This window comes from Pollicipes pollicipes, unplaced genomic scaffold, assembly GCF_011947565.3.
Source record: "Pollicipes pollicipes isolate AB1234 unplaced genomic scaffold, Ppol_2.1 Scaffold_5724;HRSCAF=6776_pilon_pilon_pilon, whole genome shotgun sequence".
NCBI classification, from domain to species: domain Eukaryota; kingdom Metazoa; phylum Arthropoda; class Thecostraca; order Pollicipedomorpha; family Pollicipedidae; genus Pollicipes; species Pollicipes pollicipes.
Window position 1 is genome coordinate 19,337,365 of NW_023596746.1, and position 19,524 is coordinate 19,356,888.

At 64.6% G+C, this 19,524-nt stretch overlaps 1 protein-coding gene across 1 annotated transcript in view; it reads left to right on the forward strand.

Annotated features, from left to right (window-relative positions):
• The window catches only part of ci (transcriptional activator cubitus interruptus), a 64,122-nt gene that overhangs the window by 9,239 nt on the left and 35,359 nt on the right, over positions 1-19,524 (forward strand). The window contains exon 2 of the mRNA XM_037226232.1: positions 4,806-4,941. Within this exon, the coding sequence (XP_037082127.1) occupies positions 4,806-4,941 (136 nt within the window). The remainder of the gene's footprint in view (positions 1-4,805; positions 4,942-19,524) is intronic.

Sequence of the window (19,524 nt, forward strand, 5' to 3'; positions counted from 1 at the left end):
AGCAATTTCACCTTGTGTGTTTTTCGCCAGTTTATGGTACAAAAAGAGTGATTTGTGAAAACCAGTTCTCATTTTCCATGTGGCGGTATCCGATCCCCACTAAAGATGCAATATTTTCTTGACCCATGATAACAACATCGCACCAGCACCAACCTAGATTCGTGAGCACCGGTTTAGGGCCGGCAAGGCCTAGGTTTATGGGCATTGGCGCCGGCATTCAGTGCACTGAAAAGGCCATCGTTTCCACGTAGCTCACAAAGCTCTGGCTTTGCCAGACCTGGAGTTGCCGCGAGACAGTGTATAGCGGCGCCAAAACACTGGCATCACCACCCACTTGACATGCCATGCATGATGTGGAACGTTTCAGGGGGAAATTAAACCAAGATATCAAGCAAACAAACCAACCGAACGTAATATGACACCGAACATATCTGCATATTCAAGCAGTGTTAAACATCATCTGATAAACATCATCAGAAAGTTCTCAATTTATGAACAACCGGGCCGCTCCATGCGAACAGTACCTAGACCTGTCAATTTGCCACTGAGTGGGGTCTAGATCTCATTGTAAAACGTCTGCAAAATCAGAAAAAAAACGGGAAGCCTGTCCCAGCCATGCGACGTGCAGGGCTCTGTCCCGCGTCCGACTGCCGAATGAACAGCGGGTTATGTTGTCAGATGCGTGCGGGACGGCGCTTGGTCAGCGTCCGCTGAGCCAGGCCTGCATATCTGTTTAGGTGATGGCCACATTGTCATTAGAACAGGCACCTGGCCGAAACGATAAATGCATTGTCACTTGCAAGTGACGGCACATTTGGAGTGGCTGAAAAAGGCGGCGCGTAAGAAATGGCGAACAATGTTCGGTGGCGGAAAACGATGTCGTCGCCTGCATGGGCGATTATGAGAAGTCTGAGCTGTGCATGGTGCCAGGGGGACCATGACGTCACGGCAGCCGGGCACCGGGCAGAGACGGTCAGGGCAGGGGCAGCGCTCCGCACACGGTCAGCTCAGTACCATTCCACTACAGATGGGAACAGCCCAGTCCGTCTGCTGTCTGGACAGCGGCGTTCCAATACTGCAGGCGGGCCTGCCTGCACTGCAGTCCAGCACTGCAGTGGTGCTCACATAACCAGAGCAGCGCCCGAAAGGGGACGGCCAGACAGTGCTGCAGGAAGTAGTGGAGTCCAATAACGCGGCGTCCCAGCCGGATTCAGCTGGGCGTCGCGTATACACTCAGCTCGTTCACCCCGGGTTCGCCCGCCTCTGACGACTGCTGGGCCTGACGGCTTTGGAACGGGCAGCACCGGCGCTGGGCTGGGATCGAGCCCCGTGGGCTTGGGCGGGGGGGGGGGGGGGGGCGGGAGTCGTGCTGTGTAACCGCACGGTGTCCGCGGCTCTTGCTTCGTCGGGCCACAGCTCTCCGCGAACCGATGGCGTCTCAGGCGTAACAATGGTGTGAGCTTGACGTGGTGAAGTCAGCGCGGATGCTGCTGGGACCGTCGGGCCGCGACTGCTCAGTCTCGCTGACGGAGGGGCTGTTCGTTTCGCCCGACCGGCGCGAATGTTTGACGTGCCGGCGAGCCGGACTGTCGTGCTGCTGTCCGCCGCCGGCCGTAATGCGCCCCCGTCGTCACGCCATTGGTCGGCGGGCGGGGACGCCGTCGGCGGCCGGCCGCCATTGGTGCACGGCCGGCGGCGTTCCGACGGTGGACCGACACATCTTGTGACGTTGTGCCGATCACATAACACCTGTTGTATAGGAAACGTCTGATATTACACCTGGGGTTTATAATATGCTAATATGACATGACACCTGACGTGAGAGGCGGCTCCAGCGGCTTCGTTTTCCGCCGCGGTAGGAAAGTTGTGGCAAACCTCTGCCGGAGCAGCGGCACGTGTCCCGCTAGTTGTCTCGTTAGCGTTGGGAGCTCAGAAAGGTAGTGAGAGGCGCTGGACGGCAGAAAACCCGCCTCAGAATGGTGGTGAGAGGCGCTGGACGGCAGGAAACCCGCCTCAGAATGGTGGTGAGAGGCGCTGGACGGCAGGAAACCCGTCTCAGAATGGTGGTGAGAGGCGCTGGACGGCAAGAAACCCGCCTCAGAATGGTGACGAGGGGCGCTGGACGGCAAGAAGCCCGCCTCAGAATGGTGGTGAGAGGCGCTGGACGGCAGGAAACCCGCCTCAGAATGGTGGCAAGAGGCGCTGGACGGCAGGAAACCCGCCTCAGAATGGTGGCGAGAGGCGCTGGACGGCAGGAAACCCACCTCAGAATGGTGGCGAGAGGCGCTGGACGGCAGAAAACCCGCCTCAGAATGGTGGTGAGAGGCGCTGGACGACAAGAAACCCGCCGCGGACCGCCATGGATACAAGCGGCGAGTTTCGAGAAATGTTCTGTTTGTAAGCGCGGCGAGAAGGCGGCTCCAGGCGGCGCACGGCTCCGGCGTTCTGGCCGTATCAGAGCACATCTGGAAACTGGTCTGACGCTGCGCCAGCCTGACCAGCGAGGTTACAACCGGCGGACGCATGCAACTGCCATGCCATTTATGTGCAATCTGGGGTCTCTTACTGGCTCTATAAGGACTCACGTCCTGTCAACCACGGTGTCGATTTCTTAGTGATAGGTTGGCTTGAAGGTATGCGTGTTTTCCTCATTTGATCGTGTCGCTAGCAATCTGGTATGCATATTATATTCCGCCATGTATATTCTATTCTGTGATGCATATGGTATTGTGGAGCTGTCCTTACCGTTCGCCATATCCTTATACCTTGTCCGCGCCTCCTGGAAGAACGCCAACGTTACTTCAGACAGCATGACTTGCCCCTTACCCTCTGTGGCATGGTAGGAGACAACTCACAATTTCTGGAATGTCAAGAGATCTTTTTGTTTCTGAAACACATCAACTTATGGCCATTTATGCGACTCATTAGATAGGTAAAACAAAACTCGTTATGGGCGTCAAATGACCACCGCAGTCGGCGCGCCCATAAACTCCAATGAACAACAACAAAGCATATGGTATTCTGTGATGCATATTGCATTCTGTTAGTATGTTATATTCTGCGATGCATATTGTTTTTTTAAAAATCGATCTGGTTTTTGTATGCCATGGCGAGAAGCAAAACTAGCGCCAGCTGCTCGTTTGCTGATGACATGTCTTCGGGCGTTGACTAATTCCCTCAAAACACCGGTATGTTTCAGCATTACGACAAAGGACAAAAACTCACAACAGCCTAGTTCTACCGTACATTTCTACTTCTGACGAAGCCTTGTCGGGCGGCTAAAGTTCTGGCTGTTTCGAACCCACATGTGCCAACACGCTGTGCAGCGTCATGCCGCAAAGCACGACTAATGGAGAGGATTTGCCAGTGTCGGATGTGTGGAAAGATGAACAGGAGTCAAGGCCGCACCGGCCGCGTCGGCTCGCCTCTCGTGTGTTGTTAGGGGAATCTGGAGTGCCTGGCGGTGGGATGCATTTATTGTTCACAGGATTATCAGTGTTCACAGGATTATCATGGATACATGTTGAACGCGTCGAGATACCGGATCGTCTCCACAGCTGGTTACCCGGCGCGTGTGCGCCTGACGCGGCGGCCTGGTTGCCCAATGGTCAGAGGTCGGAGGTGGCACCCAGAGCCTTATAGCCGGGCTCGGCGGTGGCCGGCTTCAGCCTCCTCGTCCTGCCGTCAGAGGGCGACGCTCTGGGGTCAGCCCCCCCTGACCCCATGCTCTCTACCTCGCCTTCCCTGGTGCCGAATCTGTCCTCTTTGCCCCCGCCCCCTCATGCTCTGTCCCCGTCCTGCCCCCGGATCAGCCCCCTCCCTGCTCTCCCGGGTCAGCTCCTCGGTCCCGCCTCCCGGGTCACCCGATCTCACTCTGCCCCCCCCCCCTCCCTCAGCCAGATCTTCCCCACCCCGTCCCGTGGGGTCGGTCCCGCCCCGGGCGGCAGGGCCGGCTGACTCTCCGGCGGGTGCGGCGGCGGTCGGCAGCTGTACCCGTCGTCAGGTCGGCGGGCGCGGCGGCGGTCGGCAGCTGTACCCGTCGTCAGGTCGGCGGGTGCGGCGGCGGTCGGCAGCCGTACCCGTCGTCAGGTCGCGGCCGACGTCTTGATCGCGGCCGGATAGCGCGGCCGGCAGATGCGGCGTGCTGTGTTTTAATTGGACGACATTACGTCTGCCGGCTCGTCACGCGAACGCCGCTGAAATACGGCTAATGAGCGAGGGCAGGGGCGGCCCGCTGTCTCCCGACCGAACAGCTGGCCGGGGCCCCGGGCACGGGGCGTGTTTCGTCTGACTCGGCGTCACCTGGCTGACCCGGGCGCACGGGCGACGTCGGAGCCGACAGGGCTGGTTCAGGTCGCCGTTTTCGACGATCGTGTCCCCCTGCTGAGCCGGCCCACGCATGGTTGCCACCACCGTGTAGAATTAGTGGTCAGCTGCCAAGCTTCGTTTGTGTCATTGCCAGTGTCTGGTTAGACCTGTCTCAAGAATTTGTTTCTCTTGACTGACCCACACAACTGGTCCTGGTGTGTCTTGGTCGGGTCTCTTTTTGTGGGAGGGAAGGTGCATTGGCAGTGATCGAGTCAGCTGTGATGGCCTGTTGCTAACTCTGCGCTGACCTCTTGTACCCTCTGTAGTCAGCGGCATGCTGACCAGTGACCTCTACCCTGTGCTGGCCTCTGCTGACCTGTGCCGCCCTGTGCCGACCTGAGCTGGCCTGTGCTGACTTTGCGTTGAATCTCGTGCTGCCGCTGCCTCGTTCGGCTCTGCCACGGCCGCCGACTGACTGGCGCCGCCGTCTGTTGCAGGCCTGCCAACGCAGCTCCCATCAGCGTTCGCAGCGTTCCACTCTCCGCTGACGGAACCGGCGCGCGGCCTGGCGCATGACCCGCGCCTCCTCTGGGACCCGGCTCGCTTTCACCTGCACTCGCACATCGCCGCTGGGTGAGTGCCGAGCGCCGAGCCGGCGCGGCCTGACACGGCGGCGGCCGGCCTGACACGGCGGCGACCGCCCGACACGGCAGCTGGCCTGACACGGCGGCGGCCGCCTGACACGGCGCGCGGCCTGGCACGGTCCTGACCGCCTGACACGGCGGCGGCCGGCCTGACGCGGCGGCAGCCGCCTGACACGGCGGCGGCCGGCCTGACACGGCGCTGGCCGCCTGACACGGCAGCGGCGGCGCTGGCCGCGCCTCCCGGCGCCAGTTGCACGTCGCGTCGGTAAATATTTGCACCGTCGCCACGTAACGAAGCCGATTGCAGGCTCGCTAATGAGTTATTACCGGTTGATGGCCCGATAGCGGAAGGGCTGGCTGCTCTGCGCGGCTCCGGCACGGGCAGCAGGCCCCCGAGGGCGGGCGGTGCGTCAGGACGCGCCGGGTACCGCGCCGGCCGCGCGGACGGCCGCGTGCGGACTGGGCGGGGCCCGTCGGAGGTCCGGTCCGTCCGGGCGAACCGGACCGGACCGGACCGGACCGGACCGGGGCGGGCCCCGACCCGGTCACAGCGCGGCTACGCCGGCCGCTGCCGCCGACAGAGCACGCCGCTCAAAAGCCCAGTTAGCGTTACGCGCTGACGTGGCCGTGTGCACACAGCCAGAGGACGGTGTCTGGCAGAGGTGGCGAGCCGGTCGGCTGGCGCGAACGGACGGCAGTGTCACCGGCGCACCGGCCGGCGGCCGCTCTGGTGCCGGCTAGGCGCCTCGCTCGCGACCGAGCCAGCCGGCCCGGCCCGGCCGCCTGTGGTCTGGAGACACCAGTCAGGGGAACAGGGCCGGGGCTGAGCACGATCGGCTGTAAAAATATTGTCTTAGACAGCGTGGGGCTGCCGTGGGAGGTGCCGTTTTTACGCGAGCGGTCCAGGGTGGTCCGCACCACACGGCGGCCCCGTTTTTCCCTCGTTGGAAACACCCATTTCCACCCAAATGGGGCATTATCTAAAAGGAGCGATAAGAAACTCGACCTAATTGATTTCTGATCCACTCAGGGGCACATTATCTTTCACTGTCGTGTAACAGGCGAGTCGAAATCGGGGTGAAGTTTCGGCGCAGCCCGGCTGAAGACGTCACCGCGCGAACTGCGAGGCGCCGCTGGCGTCAATTGTTCGCGGGGCTATTTTTGGCGGAATTTTGGCGGAATGCTGCGGTTATCTGGCGGCCAGATGTCCGGCGGCCGTGTCAGGGGCCGGCGCAGCCATTAGACGGGTCGGGTGGTGCTCGATCTCGGCCAGTGGGCTGCACGCGGCCCGAGCGCACTGTCTCCACCCGTCTGTCCGTCCGTCTGTCGGCCCGCCGCGTCCCGTCCGTCTCCGTCCGGACACGCCCGAGCGGCGGGGTGGACAGGTGCCGCCGGTCGGCAGCTGCCGCTCTGCAGGAGACGCCCTGTCGGCGCCCGACACTGTCCGCACCGAGGGCGGTGTCGGCGCCAGACGCCGCAGGCCGACGGCCCGGCGACCCCTGTGATGCGGCAGCGACACCGGGATAGGACAGGGAGGCACAGTGAGACACCGGGAGACAACAGGACGCACATTACGGCCGCCCCAAGCGCATCGACAGCCCACCGGTGACAAGCTGAGCCGCCGCCGCCGCCGCCGCCGCCGCCGCCGCCGCCACCCCGCCGGAAATGCTGCGCTTTGTCGCCGGCGGCGCGGTGACGGATGTCGGGTCGCGGGAGGCGGCCGCCGCTATTTCGGCCCGCCATGTGCACCCCATGTGCGCCCGGGAGCGGGCGCGCGGCTCGTCTTTCGGGGGGAAGGGGGGTGGGGGTGGCGGCGGCTGAGCGGCGCCCGGCGCTGCAGCCACCGACGCCAGATTATTTATTTTGCCGCGACGCGCGGCGCTCGGCCGGCGCGTCGCTTGCTGCTGGTTTTGCCGGCTAGGATAGGCCTCCTCCCCCTTGCCCAGTCCCGGGTCTCGGAGCCGGGCCGGCGCCGGCCCGAGCGCCGCAGACGTCGCGGACACCGCGGGCCGTTCCGCGGACGCCGCGGGCGCCGCGTCGTTCGTCATCAGCCGGGCGGGGCCGGACGACGGCCGCTGTCAGTGGGTCGGCGGCTGGCACCGGCCGGCGGGCCGACGGTCCTGGAGCGCCACCGGGGTCGGGGGTCGTCTCGCTGCGAGGGCGGATGATGCGTGGCCATGGCAGTCGGCTCCGGCCGCTCCCGGTGCTTCCCGGAACTCAGGTGCTGCGCGCAGCCGTCGGCCGCCCGCTTGCCAAGTTCCAGGAGCGAAAAGACGCGGCGTATTGTGCGTGAGGACAGACGTTGCCGATGCGCCTGTGAAGTCCGAAATAACTTCAAAACATCCCACCAGGAGGGGGGGGGGGGCAAAGGGAGACCTCCAGAAACGCGTGACACAGCGCTTGATGGCCACGCTCCCACTTCATGTGGTCCTCAGGCCGCGTGCCCACGCGATGACACATCGCCCGCCGGCCTGGGAAACTGCCTGGGCCCGTCGGCGCCCCTTTGGCGGGGCTGTTTTCGGTTCGCAAAGGCACCGCGACGGGCGCCTTCCGCCGGCGACAATGGCTTCCAGCGCGCCTCTTGCTCTCGGCTCCGGCGCAGGTGTTATTCAGATCTGACGATGAAAGGCTTGCGCCCAATCGGCCAACACGCCGTGCGCAAAATACGGCCGGCGCCATTATGCGCCGAGAGGATCGGCGGCGTCGCTATTTGCGTGGTCAAGTTGGCCGCCCGCCGTGCGCCGGGAAGAGGCCGTCCCTCGCTGGCCGTAAATAGGCCCTGTCCGCGGCGCCGGGGCGGGGGCCGCGGGACGTGGACGCATCGCGACGTGTTAATTCTCTCGCCGCGCGCTGTTTGGGGGGGGGGGGGGGCGGCGCCTCTCAGCGGCGGCCCGGCGCTGACGGAGACAGATGGCGCTGCCCGCGGCCAAGGACGGAGGGGCGGCGGACAGCCGGCGGCGGCGCCGCCCGGCCGGACAGCCGGACACGCCGGGGTACGTTGTCCTGGGCGGACACGGCCAAGCCGTGTCCGGCGGGCGTCCGGCCCGACCCGCTGCCCAACACCTGCTGTTTGGGGTAGATTCTACTCCGGAACGACCTCGACTGGCTGGTCAAAGCATTGCTGCCCAGTGAATGTCTGGAAGGCGACGACGCACAGCTCGTCGTCTCCTACCCCCAAACAGCGTGCTGGGGGAGAATTAGCATGTAGCGATGCGTCCACATCTCGCGGCCCCCGTCCCGGCGCCGCGGACAGGGCCTATTTACTCTCTGGGCGATAAAATGAACTGCTGTAAGCAAACACGCTCATTACTATGCCCGCACGCTCTCAACTCAAGTTCTCGTGCGGTGTGCAAGCATCTCCAGATGCAAATAATTACATCTTAATTCGTCTTAAGCCGTTGAATGCAATGCGGCTTAGCGCCATCTTTTACGTGAGTTGGGTGCTTTGCGTGCTTTATTTGACGGTATTTGGGAAAGGTCAAACACAGCGTCCATTTGGCCTCAGCAACCACTTCCCAAAAGCTTTTAGCAAAGGCCGGCCTGGCTGGCAGTTTATGCCATGATCTGCAAATATATCATCTGCCGTGAGTAGGGCGAGCTGCTCCCTGTCTGACTGACGCGAGTGAATCAGGCTACCCCTTGCCAGACTGACGCGAGTGAATCAGGCTACCCCTTGCCAGACTGACGTGAGTGGGTCAGACTACCCCTTGCCAGACTGACGTGAGTGGGTCAGACTACTCTCTGCCAGACTGACGTGAGTGGGCCAGACCGCCCTCTGCCAGACTGACGCGAATGGGTCAGACCGCTCTCTGCCAGACTGACGTGAGTGGAGCAGACCGCTCTCTGCCGTACTGACGCGAGCCTGTCCGTCTTGTTGACACCACGGCCCTCGATGTTAAGCGTCGACGGCTTGGCCGGCCCGTGCCGGTTCTCTCCCTTGCTCTTCCTCTCTCCCCCCCCCTCCTCTCTCTTCTCTCTCTTCTCCCATCTCCTCTCTCTCTCTCTCTCATTTCTCTCTCTCTCATCTCCTCTCTCCTCTCCTTTCTCTCTTCTCTCTCTCTCTCTCTTCTCTCTTCTCTCTTCTCTCCTCTCTCCTCTCTCCTCGCTCTCTCTACCATCTCTCTCTATCCCCCCTCCTCTCCTTATCTCCCCCCTCCTCTCTCCTCTCTCCTCTCTCTCTCTCTTCCCCTCTCTCTTCCCTCGCTCTCCCTCTCTCTCTCCCTCCTCTCTCTCTCCTCACTCTCTCCCCCTCTCCCCCCTCTCTCTCCCCCCCTCTCTCCCCCCCTCTCTCTTCTTCGCCCGGCGCCGACCTGTTGTGTCCCGCAGGGGCCGTCACCTTCGCTCTGCTTATTTTCACTGACGGCATGTTTTCTGGGTCGTCGTCAGCGTCTTCTCCCATTAAACGCCGCGAAAACAAACGCCGTCGCTGTCGCCGTCGCCGGCGCCTCTCCGGCCGGCGACAACCGCCATCTTGAGTTGGGGTCCTGACCCCTGGCAGCACCCGGGAGCCATCGGGGCGGCAGCTGGCGCTGCCGGCACCGCCCGCTGCCGTGGACACCGGCCCATTCGGCCCATTTCACGCATCCTTTCATCTCTATTTTGACCTGGTCGGCTTCGATCAGCAGCTGGAGGCCGGTGTTTTAGTTGGATATGGGCGGCCGGGCCGAACTGTTTGGCAATGCTGAGACCGGACCAACAGCCGTGCAACGGAGGATGAATTATGTGATGATGACGTCCGGGCCATCTCGATCTCGCGGGCGGAACGTAGCCGGCGACCCCTCCCAGAGCGGGGCTGGCTGGGCCCGCGCCTGCGGGACCAGCAGCGCTCCAGCCGTGGGGTCGTCCCCGGGACGTGTCGCGCTGACCGGGCCCGGGTCGTCAGAGCTGGCCGGCGGCTGGGCGACGCCGCCGCCGTCTCGAGGCGGCCCGTCCGGCGCACGGGCGCGGCTGATTATTTGTCCAGCCGTCGCCAACCATAACAGATTGGCCGATGGCGTGGCCCGGGTGGCACAATGGCCCGGCGCGCGGCGCCTGGCGCCGGCTGCTGCTGCTGCGCCGGCCGGCGGCGGCCAGGCACGCCTCGAGCCGACCTGACGACGGCCAGCTCTTGTCCTGACCTTCTGATAGCGGCCAGCTCTTATCTTGATCTCCTGATGACGGCCAGGTCTTATCCTGACCTCCTGATGAAGGCCGGGTCACACCAGAGGGGCGTCCGATCTTCTGACGTACAGGAATGCAGGGTTATGTGCTCGTCCGAAAGAGAAGGGAGTACGCGAACAATACCGAGGTCAATCGTCCTATGGAAGGGACCAGCCCTTCTTCAGGGCAATCGTCTCGGCATGGTCGCCCAGGGACGGGAACCACCACAGCTGTCAGTGCCACCTCGCGAGAGAGAGAGAGAGACAGCAGTCACGTGACGTGTTCCATCTCCTGCGATCTGCCAGAGGTGTTCAATTGCATCTAATGAATCGAGGCACGGTATGTTCTCCGCGCCAGTGGTTTTTCTCACACCGAGAGCAGCTGCGATAACGCGAAGCTGCAGCCGACTGCGGTTTGATCTATCGTGACCACCGACCGGCGTGGTCTCTCTCCGCCCTGGACACTGCCCCCAAGGGCATGGGGCACGGCACGGCCGGGCGTGCGCTGCTGTACTGCCGTCTGTCCTTCCTCGGCTGGACTACACTTTATCCCTGGTGGAACTTATCTGGCAGTTTGCAAAGCAGAAAGTTACGTTATGCATGCCTTTGCAATCCGATGCAAAGCCAAAGAGTTGCGTGGTCCGTCTTATACCATGCGGGATGGAGCAAGAGTGCTCATAGTTCACAGCAACACAGCACCCAATATGCCACAGCACACGTAACTGGGATCATGGAGGAAAAGAGACAGGATTAGACACACGGCTGAGTCATAGCCGCAACATTAGCTCCACTGCCTGGCGACAGTTTCTTTGCAGCAAAAGTGGAGCCCTGCTTAGGGCGATGACCGGCGGTGGGCGTGTAATGAAGCGCACAGGCACCGAGGCATTGAGCAGCGCGTAATCCCCTGGTGGCAGGCCCCGGGGCAGTGGACTTAGCTGGTCGTCACGGCGCAGTGGAGTGCATAAACAGCGGACGCGCGATGAGCAAATGAGCTGTGTTTACTCAGTTGGCTGCCGCGTGGTCGTAACAGCTCAGAGTTTGCTCAGAGATCTGTAATGGTCGGCCGTGCGACCGCTGGCTCGCCCAACGTGTAAGTTTGTGGACATTGTCAAACGTGACCCAAGGCACGAGCTGTTCCCCTTCATGTCCGTCATGAAATCATATAATTCGTGTAAGATGATGGAAACAGAGGGCTGAATGGGTAGCCACTTCCTTCTCACTGGCCAATCTGGGACAACAATTATTCAATTATCTGCCGTTGCATAGAAGACGGGTAAAAGCTGCGTGTTTCCCCTCTGGCTCCCATTTCGGAGGAGACGCCCGGACTGTTGCTTATATCGATGGCAGGAAGTTCTGTTCGTGTGGAGGAATATTTGTATGGCTGGAGTTGCCTTAGTGTTTGACCTGGTCAAAAAACCAACAGGGAAGAGCGATGTGAATGAGGCGCAGCGCGCCAGAGACACCTCCGCGGCGGCGGGCTGTGGCCGCTAATAGGGCTCCCATCTCTCTCAATATTTGAACCTGTTTGTCTAACCGTGAGTGTAAACACTGCCATCCTGCGCCGGACCGTACGTGGGCCGCGGCCGCGCAGCAGGTGCCAGTGACGTCACAGCGACGCGGCCGGCGATCCCGGCCACGCCGCGCCGCGCCGTGCCGTACCGTACCGTACCGTGCCGTGCCGTACCGTGGCGCGGCGGCGCCCGTCGAGCCGCGCCGCGCGCCGGCGGCCGCGGCCCGGCGGCGCGCCGCGGCCGCGCGTTTGTTTTTGTTGGGCGAGACGATGTTTTCGTATCTTCATGCGTTTTGGTCGGCTTGTCCGCGAGAGATGGATGCGCAGCCCGGCGCGGCGGCCGGCGGGCGGCGGCGTGTGAGCGCGCCCGCCGCCGTCGTCCCCAGGACGGCCATGCCCAGAGTCCGCCAGCGTGCAAACCTAATGAAGCTGCAACGTTTTATTGCCTGGATGATTGTAAATGTCAAATCCTGCGGAAATCTTCATCAGATCGTGCTGAGGAAAAAGGCTTAAGCTGTTGTCTGCTCATCAAACTCGCCTGAGTCGTAAGAAGTCGTAAGAAGTCGCGAGTGGCGGTGTTTTCGCGCGGCCGGTGGGCGACCGGCGCCGGCCGGCGCGGCCTGCGGCGCCGGCGCCGTTTTTGCCGCGGCCGTGCGGCCGGACCCGTCTGACCGCTCCCGGTGCCGACGCCGCCGCCGCCGTCGGTGCCGCCGCCACCACAGCAGTCGCCGCCGCCGCCGCCGCCGCCACAGTGCAGCCGCGGCAGCGCGTCGCACGCGCGGCACACACACGACCTCTCACATGGCGCGGAAGCCGCACACAGCGCGCAGTGCTCGCTGTCGCGGCTGGGTAATGTCCATGAATGGCGTCCAGGTCAGCGCCCTGAACAGAGCTAAGCAAGAACAAGAGCGAAGGGAGTGCGGGTTTAGGTCAGATCGGAGCGGAGGCCGCCGAGCTCCCAGCCGGCTGGCGAGTGGAGTCTGCGCCGGATGACGCGGACTGCAGCGGCACTCGGCGCTGAGACGCCGCGAGCCGGCCGGTGTGTGGCTGCGGACCGCCGTGACATCCGGGAGGCCAGCCGTTGGCACGCGCCGCCGCCTGACAGATGGCTCTATCGCGCGTCCCAATGTTGGGAGACGCTGGAGCTCTGTTGGCGCGGCTTAATTACGGCCCGATAAGCCGGCCGGTAGGTGGCCTCCGCCGCCGGCTGATCCTATCGCGGTCGGCAGCGCCCCGCCGCCGCCCGTCCCGACGCACGTCCCGCCGCCGCCCGTCCCGGCGCCGCCCGTGCCGCCGACGCACGTCCCACCGCCGCCCGTCCCGCCGCCGCCCGTCCCACCGACGCACGTCCCACTGACGCACGTTCCGGCGCCGCCCGTCCCGCCGCCGCACATCCCGTCGCCGCCCGTCCCGCTGCCCGCCCGTCCCGCCGCCGCCCGTCCCACCGACGCACGTCCCCCTGACGCACGTTCCGGCGCCGCCCGTCCCGCCGCCGCACGTCCCGTCGCCGCCCGTCCCGCCGCCGCACGTCCCGTCGCCGCCCGTCCCGCCGACGATCGTCCCCGCACCGAAGCAGCCCGCTTCTGGGGCACACCTCGTTGGCGCAATGGCTTTATGGCACGCTCGGCCGGCGGTTTTTGTCGCCGACCTGCCGACCGACCGGCTGGCCGGACGGGCGGGCTCGCGGGCGCGCGGGCGCGCTCCCGGGCACGATTTTACAATTCATTAGGATCGGATTGGTGCCAGTGGTCGGCGTGGCCGCTGGCGGTCGGCCGGCCGGCCGACGCCGTGTAATAAAGACATAAAACGGACGGTGGCGGCGGAGAGGCGCGCTCTGATCCGGCCGTGACCGGCCGTCGCCACCGCCGGACGTCGCCACCGGACGCTGCCGCCGCCGCCGCAGCAGACTCCGGCGACCGCAGGTGACACCGGGGACACCGGCGGGCCGCTGGATCGTCGGTGACTGCTGGAAGCGAAGGGCATGGCGGTGATGCCGGTGACCCGTACCGGACAGACACGGTAGGAGACAGCGCAAGAACTTGCGAAGCTTGTGAGAGAAGCTAAGTTGCTGAGCTAGGCTATGAAGAAGCCGTCGCATTTGTGCTGGCATAGGCCAACGCTCCTGACACTGACCAGCTTCTTCTGAATAATTCACCGTGGTGAACGTGCGTGGCCCTCTGCGCCATGCGGCGTCCTTGCGTCGAGCGGCGGGCCCCGGCTGACCGGCGGACGCGGCCGCCGCCCGCCCGGGCCGCCATCTTCTCCGGCGGCGGGCCGTGACTCAGGCGCGCCGCGGCCGCCGCCGCTGCACGGAAGGCCCGTCCGGAATCGGCGTCGCCGCATGGTAATGTGGGCGACCGGCGGTGCGCGCGTGTTGTCACGCTGTCGCGGCCCGGCGCTCCTGCGGCCCTACCTGATGGACGAGGTGTCGGCCGGCCGGCCGGCCCGGCGGCGGCGCCGGCCTGCACGGCTTGACCCGGACCCGTCCGCTGCAAAAACGGCGCCTCCCAGCGCGGCCGGCGCTGGCCGGCGCGCGCCGAGAGCTCTGCGCCGGCTCGCACGCAGCGCGGGCCGTGCAGGGCGGCGCGTCCGCGGCGCCGGCGCCGCCGGGTGGCTGCAGCAGGCGCCGACGTGCCTGTTTCACCTGCGCTCTTCGCGCCGCGTAAAAACGCCCGGTCCCGGAGGGCTGTTATTTATGGCCGCTGGCCGGACGACAGGACACGCCGCGTTTATTGACCGGCTAATTGGGGAGCGGCGTAATTAGAGTTTACGTGGACGGTGTGTTAATGCGCGCCGGGCGCGAGCGTCACGAGTGGCCGGGCGTCACGAGCGGCGTGACGGCACCCGAGCGGCCGGCCGCGCCCCGTCACGACCGCGTCCGTCCACGCTCTCCCCGCGCTTCCTTTTTTGTTGCGGCCACACGCTGGCTCAGTCACGGACGCTCCGCAAATTTCTCGCACACTTATTGACTTCAGCGCTTACAATTGCACTCTGGAAATCGGCCACGCGGCGGCACGCGCACCCTCCCCTATCCTTATCTCACTTTTCTCCTACTTTGCATGAGAAGCTGTGAGCATTCCTTCTTGTTACCTGCCTCTTCTCCCATCTGGCCAGCAGACGTCCAATCTGTCTTTGGACGCTGTTTCCCCGATCTCTGCTCGCCTTTCAGTGGCGCGCCAGCCCGCTCGTCCCTCCTCTCCTTTCTTCCCGGCCGTTCTCCGTCACAGCGTGCCCCGGCGGCGGGCGCTGTTTCCAGCCGGACCGGGGCCGGCCGTCGCGCCCGGCGTCTTTATCACCCCCACAGGTGTGGAGCGCGCCGGCCCCCGCACCCCGTCGCCGTCGCAGGGGGCGGCCGCCCTCTGAATGCGGCCCCGGGCTCGCAGCCGCCGCCGATCAGCGCGTCAATAAGCCGGGCCGCATTCCCGGCTGAAATAAAGGAGTGGCCGACTGAAAGCGCGCCGGAAAGGCGAGCACAATGGTCAGGACTGGTCCGGACTGCACTGGGCCGGGCTGGGCCGGACCGGGCTGGGCCGGATCGGGATGGGCTGGGCCGGGCCGCACCGGGATGGGCTGGGCCGGGCCGGACCGGGATGGGCTGGGCCGGGCTGGGCCGGGCCGGACCGGGATGGGCCGGGCCGGGCTGGGCTGGGCTGGCTGGGCTGGGCTGGGCTGGGCTGGGCTGGGCGCTGGCTGGGCTGGGCTGGGCCGCACCGGGATGGGCTGGGCTGGGCTGGGCTGGGCCGCCGGCGGGGGGGTGACGTCGGCCATCGCGGCCCGGCCCCGAGCAGCCGCCGGGACCGACCGGCGACGCGGCACCGCGCCCGGCGCGTGATTTATGTTTATTGGGGCGGCGAGAGCGGCGCGCGCGCCGCTGCGGGGTCATCGCGCCGGCTCGGTGGGCACTGGGCGGCGGCGGCGCGCGCGCGCGGTCGCCCCGGACGAGGCCGGGGTGGCGCTGGACTGGACCTCTGCCTTGCTGGAGCTGGAGCTGCAGCGGATCCAACTGAGTCTCTGTGGCGCCGGACTGGACCTCTGCCTTGCTGGAGCTGGAGCTGCAGCGGATCCAACTGAGCCTCCTTGGCGCTGGACTGGACCTCTGCCTAGCTTGGGTTGGAGCTGCAGTGGGCCAAACTGGGCTTCCGCGGGGCCAAGCTGGATCACTGGTGCCAGTATCAGCCAACCCACACCTATTTTGCGGCATTGGATTTGCATCGGACTACCCTCTGGTCGTCGTCGTCGGCATTGGAGCTTTCCGACGCACTCACCTGCTGAGGCTTTGCAGCGCCGGCCACCTCTCATCCAGGCGGGACGGGCGGGAGCCGCGGGGAATCGAACCCCGAACCTCCGGTTTTGCAGACGCCCAGCTTGCCACAACACTCTCGACATCCCGACCGCGGGCCAAACCAGGCTTGTGCAGTGCCGCGGACTGTGCGTTGGGCAGCGGGCGGCGGCCGGCGTGCACCAATGCAGATATTCACGCTCGGCCGCGCTGATGACGGCCCGGCCGTTTGGCTAATAGCCATGAACCCAAGGCCAGGATGTTAGCTGGGAAAGACGGCCGACGGCCGGGCGGCTGCGCCGCCTCCGCTGCCGCTACCGCTGCTGCTGCTGCTGCTGCTGCTGCTGCTGCTGCTGCTGCTGCTGCTGCTGCCGTGCCGTGCCGTGCCGTGCCGTGCTGTGCCGTCTGGCTGGGTTGTGTGCATGGAGCCCGCGGGGGTCGGGCAGCAGCAGCCACATTCCAGTGAGGGAGGCATCACTCGTCGATCTGCTGCCCTCTCCTGGATGCCCATTCCTGGCTGCCCTCTCCTGGCTGCCCTCTCCTGGTGATTTACTGCAAGCGGAGTGACCTATTATCCACCGAATTCCTGCGTCAAGACTTAATCTCTGCGATATAGCAGGTCCAGTAATTTGGGGCTTGTGTATTTTTGCTTGTCATCTTGCAGCATCTGCGATGTGCCAGTTTAGCTGCCGCCACGGAGTTTAACAAGAGTTTCTGCCTGTATTCGTTAAGTACACACGGAATCTATTTAAGGTATTTGCCTTAGCGTTTCAAACATCTGATTAGGAGTATTTTTGCACGACTTGCGCTTACATAAGTTTTGATCCTATCTAGCTCACTGCTACCGAATGTGTTTTTGAACTGAAAAACAGGTGGGGAATGCCCGATGACAACACCCGAAACATGGGTATGGTGCGGCTGAGGCAGCTCAGGATAAATGAATGGCCATAACATCCACCGACAATGTCAAATGCCAATGCTGAGCGCAGGCACGTTGACGCTCCCTGCCGGGGCGGAACAGAGCCGATGGGCTCGAGGCAGCCGGTGGCAGCGTTGCCGCGCCACCGCGGCCAACCCAAGGGCAATCTCGGCGCGCGCGGCGCGCCGCTGGTCACGACCGCGCCAAGATGGCCGCGCCGGCGCTAATGAAGTTGTCGGCTGGCCGGCTGTCGTGCAGCGGCTGGCGTGTCGGCCCCGCTCGGCGGCGGCGGCGGCAGGCCTGCGGTCGGCTGAGCCGGACCCCCCCCCCCCCCGCCCGCCCCGCCCTCCGCCAGCGCCACCTGGACGGGACGGTGGCCGGGCTCGAACCCGCGTCCTGCCGGGCGGCCGCGGCGGCGTGCTCCCGGGCCACGCAGCCGGCCGGCCGCCGACAGACGCTCAAGGCTGCGAGCCGCTTATCGGAGGAAAACGAGGTTGCAAATGTGGCTGTCTCCCCATTGCTCATTAGCAACCCAGGCTTTACTGTTTCGGTTGACAGACTCATTAATCTTCATGCGGCGCGGCATCGCTGAAAGGATTCCGCGTAAAAATCGCCCCCGCCAATGCCAGATCATGTTGATGCGGAGCCCGCTGCACTCCGATATTTTGGATGCTCACCATATTTTGCAGATGGAGCGATAGCGGCGGGTGACGTCACCCGCAAGGCACTGCGCTTGAGCACCGGTAGCCAGGTGTCACAGCCGCCGGTGAGCGCCGCGCTGGACGCCGAGCTGGCGCTGCTGCCGTTGCTGCGCCGCACCGGACCGCAGCGCCACCGGTGGTCGGTGGAGCTGCCGCCCCGGGCAGTGTGGGACGGTCAGCCGTACCGCAGCGCGCGTCACGCCGCCCGCGGACCGCTCGCGCCACTGTGGAGACGCGACTGGTTCCCCCGATTCGGCGAAAGTGGACTGTGCAGACGCGTGCGCTGGCGGGATCCGGCCTCCACAGGTCGTCTCGCTGCCACCGGGGTATGCAGGCCCGACCACTTGAGTGGGATATGCATGCCAAACCAACGCTCTTAGTCGTGCAGAGCCCGGCTCCGTGCATATCATCTGAAGTTAGAGCTACCAAACTGGTCGCGGTGGTCCGAAATATTTTCGTAGCGATTTGTCATCGTGCACTGTTTGCTCGTGTGCGGGCAGTCTCCGGCACAGGCGACTGTGTGAGCCGGACTTTGGGCGGCCCACCTGATCTGATCAAGGCCTCTTGATTGATTGGATCTCTCGGCCGGTCAGGGGCCAACCTTGTAGCGGAAATTCCTCGGGGGGTTCTGCACTCCAGTTTCGTGAGGAGCTCCGAATGCTCCTGGCTTGGGCGGGCAGCTTGGGACACACGATGCTGACAGTGATAGACCGGTCAATGGCAACTTGGGACATGTCAGCGGTTGGCGTTTTTTTTCGGCCGGGCGTTTCAAATGTGGCACGTAGGCGTCACATCACTTTTAAACTGCGTCATCGGACTGCAAAACCAGGCGGAAACATCGACACTTCACGCAGTGCATCTACAGAGGCTTTTTTTGCTGTAGTACACAGTTCCAGCCCGAATTACCGACTGCCTGGTCTGAAACAAGTCCATCAAGTGGAGGCCACAATTGGGCGGTACCCGGAACGGTGCGGTGAATCCGAGCAAACAAGGCGCGAAATCGATTGGCAGCACTGAGCGGCGTGGCAGATCGCTCTGCCGGGGCGCAGAGCTACTAGCGCTCCGTATCTGTGTGGGAGAGGGCTGGCGGGTCTGGGCCGCTCGCACACCGCCGTCCACCAAATCCCCCCCCCCCCCGCAAGCCGGGGTCCTTAGGCCGCCGGCTGGGCCGCGACAATGACCTTTAGTGTGCAGGCCATGCGTGCGCGCACACACATACATGCCCTCTGTGTCGGCCGGCGTGCGATCCCTTAATCCCGGTCAGCGGCGCCGGCACAATGCGCACCCCTCCTCCAAATCGCATTGGGAGCGGGAGCCAGCGAACATGCCCGGCCGGGCGTCACTAATGGCCAAGTGGCTGCTGTGTGGCGCCCGGCCGGGCCGGAGACGCCGGCCGCTGGCCGTCGGCCTTAATCCGTCCGGCGCGGCCGCGGTCGGCCAGCGGCGGGCGGCGCACCGGCCGCAAACAGACTTACACCGGCCCAGCCGCATTGGCGGCCGCTTACGCACAGCTTAGCGCCGCTCAACCGGCTGTAAATAGCCGGAAAATATGCCCCTCTCTCTCGAAATCAATGGCTGATTCAGAGGGCCCCCATTCCCAGACAGGAGAAGGGCGGGGCGGGGCAGGAGGGCGCGCTGAGCCGCCCCGCCCCCGCTGCGGAGCCGACGGCTCCGTGGCCGGGAGCCGCTGGCGCCGGCTCCCGCGCCGCCACTGCCTGACCTCCGCCGCGCACCGCCGGCGCCCGGCTAATGCGCGTGCAATGAGCCGTTCCGCGGCTGTACAGACGGCGCCTGTTAGCCGGTTGACAGGCGAGAGCGAGCGCGCACAGCGCTGTCACCCATCTGAGCCGGCCGCTCTGCCCGCTCCCGCCCTCTCCCCGGCCGTGCGGACGGGCGGACCGGACCGTCCTGACCGCGTGGAGGTCGCCTCGGTGGCGAGAGGCCTTCGGAGCCGGAGCCCGTCGAGCGGCCCGGCTGGGGCCGTTCCGGGCCGCTTCCCCTGCCGTGGGACGGCACAATGGCGGC